General features: G+C 52.3%; 1 protein-coding gene across 1 annotated transcript in view; it reads right to left on the bottom strand.

The window, feature by feature from the left end:
* Positions 1–3,385, bottom strand: part of SCPEP1 (serine carboxypeptidase 1) — a 64,077-nt gene that overhangs the window by 42,694 nt on the left and 17,998 nt on the right. The window contains exon 2 of the mRNA XM_012665672.1: positions 1,041–1,130. Coding sequence (XP_012521126.1) covers positions 1,041–1,130 — 90 coding nt within the window. The remainder of the gene's footprint in view (positions 1–1,040; positions 1,131–3,385) is intronic.

Genomic DNA, 3,385 nt, shown 5'->3' on the forward strand with positions numbered 1-3,385 from the left:
CAGAAAGAGTCCAGGGTGTGTTCAAGGTCACAAAATTGGATGGGTAACGGCAGCCTCAGGACTAGGGCCCTGGTCTCCCCACTCCTTGTTCAGTAGTCACCGGACATATGATGCACATATGTCCCGTCGCACTGCCCTTTTAGTTCTGGGAGGCTTGGGGACAAGCCAGTGGGGCACTCTGTGCTGCTCTAGCAACTGACACTTCAGTTGCAACGAAGTACAGGAACGTTCCGGGCCAAGAGGACAGTGTGTGCAAAGATAGGTTAGCGCCTGATGGGAGAGGGAGGCTGGAGGAGGCGCCCCAAGGACAGTGGAGCACATTTGTAGCAACAGATGCCACCGGGAGAGCAGAAGCATAGAGCCAAGGACAGCCACAGCCTGGGTGAAGCCCACAACGTGCGACAGCCCAACCGGCGGGTGATGCGTTTCTGTCCATCGGTGTTTGGCAGCTTGGGAGTAGGGACCAAGCAGTGGACAGTGGGACTGACCCAAGGCCGGGCTTGGTGAAGCTGCGAAGGGAGAAGGATAGGGAGCTGGGGGTTCACGCGGTTGGCCAGGAGGGGTTAGAGAAGGAAGGGATGCTACGAATGAGGGGGAGGTGGGAGAAGACCCAGAGACATCAAATGGGGAGGGGATGAGGGATGAAGTCAAGATGCAAGGTAGGAGGGTAGGAGAGAAAAGGGTTGGAAGTTGTGGCTGGAGGGTGGGACCCTGGAATCTGAGACTGCAGAGATGGCCAACAGGGGGGTCATGCAGGGTCTGGGGTGTCTGCTGGTGTGGGACGATGGAGAGAAAGGTCATCAAATCGGAGAAGGCAAGAGAGACCGGTGCGTAATAAACTGTCCTGAGAAACAGGCAGTGAAGCTGGGGGAGAGGAGGCCTGTGGACAAGAGCCCAGGGGCTCAGTATTCCCGGGAAGAGGAAAGGCTCGGTGGCTGGATTGCTGCACCTGTGCCCCACCCAGAGTTGGGTAGGGTGGGTGGGGCCCTGCCTCTGAGAGGCCATGGGGCAGGTTCAGCTAGGGGCTGTCTTCACTGTACCCAGGTGGTTCTTCGAGGTTTGAGATCTCTGTCAAGGGGCCCAATTTCCTCGAAGTTTCCAAATCCAGTGCTGGAACCTCCTGGACCGCCCTGTGGAAGACAGAAGAAACAAACATGAATCCAGAGAAAATTATAGCCAGATCTTAGTCTTTACAATGGATGACCGCATTCACTACAAACGATTTGTGATTCAGTGGTGGCTGGGTCAACCCGCACAAAGACACAATTTCTCCAGTGAACCCAGGGCCTCTGCATTAACCAAGCTTCCCCGGTAACTGCTGAAGTCTTTCTCTTTGAAAGACACAGAGCTGGGCTGAGAGGCCCTGGAGGGAACCTTCCCACCTCCTGAGTCTCCAAGCTGGAGCCCTGGCCTGCCATGGGGCTCGCTGACCATCGGAGCCCTTCAGGAACGTCTCATCCAACCACGCTCATTTCAAAGATGAGTAGGAAGACCCAGAGAGGGGATGTGGCTGGCCCTGGGCCACTCGGCAATTTGGGAGTCTACCAGGGATAGACCTTGGGCCTTGTGACTCCCCCCCCGCCCTCTTTCCAGGAAGGGGAGACTCTCTCTGAGTCCCTGTGGACTGATAAGGGACCCAGACTGAGGGGCAGTTTAGTCAAGCAGATTCTTTGGATTTAATGGAGCAAATTCCAAAGTCCCAGGACAGGGAGCACTTGATACTGTGGGTGTCCGCGGCGGGGAGAGGCAGGATTCTGAACTGAAGTTCAGTGCCCAGGGCCCCCAAACTGAGAGGCAGAAGTTCTATGGGGTCTGAAGGGCTCAGCGACCAGAGTAGAAGAAAGAAACTAAGCAAAAAAACGGGGCAGGTTAGGTGGAGTTTCTGACTGAGATGGGAGGAGACTCTTCAGGAGATGGTCGGGGGAAGTACCATCAGTGCTTTTGTAGACAAATCCCGGGAAGGAGCTGAGCTGGGGAGGCTGTGAGGAGGGCAGTGTCAGCTGAGGCCAGGCCACAGGCGCAGGGCCTAGAATAAAAGGATACGGCCTCTCTGTGCAGGTGATACAAAAAATAAAAGGGGCCAGGTGCAATGGCTCATGCCTATAATCCCAGCACTATGGGAAGCTGAGGTAGAAGGATCGCTTGAGGCCAGGAGTTGTAGATTAACCTGGGCAACATAGCAAGATCCCATCTCTACGATAAATTTTAAAAAATTAGCCAGGTGTGGTGGAGCACACCTGTAGTCCCAGCTCCTTGGGGGCTGAGATGGGAGGATCACTTGAGCCCAGGAGTTTGCGGCTATGGTGAGCTATGACAACGCCCTGCACTGCAGCCTGCGAGACAGAACAAGTCCCTGTCTCTAAAAACAAGCAAACAAATAAAGAAACAAAAATACAGATAAAAGGGCCCTTGGAAAACAGAAGCCAGGACAATTTGCATAGGGAAATATAAATAAAATTTAAAGAGACAAGATGGAGTCAGAGTTAAGGGGTAACTAGACAACTGCAAAAGGGCCCCACGGGGAAAGATTTTACAACTCTAATATTTTGAACCTACACCAGCCTAACTCTTATCAAACTGGAAGGCTATAAATTTCCCTGATTGTATGTACCTCACATCTTAAGATTTCCTAACACGTTGGTCACAAGTTCACAAACCAGATGGAGCTGTTTATCGCAGCCCTATTCACATAAACAGAGGGAGGGGTGCAGCTCTGCTGCCCCCCAGCAGGGCCACGGGTGAGTCAATCAGAACACGTCCACACTATGGAATGTCACCCTACCAATCACAATCACAAACTCTGAAAAACTATGTGGCAACACTGAAAAATGCTTATCGTGCAACATGCAATAAATTAAAGGCAAGGATGTACCCTCAAATGAAAGCTGGGCCCTGTTTCCTAGTGGACTTACTGGGATGAAGCAGGATCAAAGGGGAAGGGGGACGACAGCTGGGAAACTTGGGGGGAGCAGGGTCTTTGCGGGAGGAATCCCTCTCCCGCCCCTTGCTATCCCTCCCCCCACAATGGCCACCAGATGCTGGCTGGAGGACACTTCTGTTCTCTTTGAATACAGCCTACTACAAAATCTTTTTTTGTCTAGAACTTTGAGATAGGGTGCTACCAAAGCTTGGGGTTATCCAGTGACTCTGAAATCCAGGAATTGTGTCAGTGGACCAAATGAAATGCTTCAGTGACTCGAAAGTGTCCCTAAAATAGCATGCTACTCCACGCAGATGACGTGCCCTCGATTTTCAGTGATCGCCCCGAGAGAAGTCAGTGCACACGTCCTCCGTAGGCAGCTAAAATAGATTTCCTATTAATCTAAACTGATCATTTCTTCTGGAAGCATAATCTTTTCTCTTCTCCCTGGGCCTCTGGGGAAAT

The sequence above is a fragment of the Propithecus coquereli genome, unplaced genomic scaffold (genome assembly GCF_000956105.1).
Source record: "Propithecus coquereli isolate 6110/MARCELLA unplaced genomic scaffold, Pcoq_1.0 Scaffold121, whole genome shotgun sequence".
NCBI classification, from domain to species: domain Eukaryota; kingdom Metazoa; phylum Chordata; class Mammalia; order Primates; family Indriidae; genus Propithecus; species Propithecus coquereli.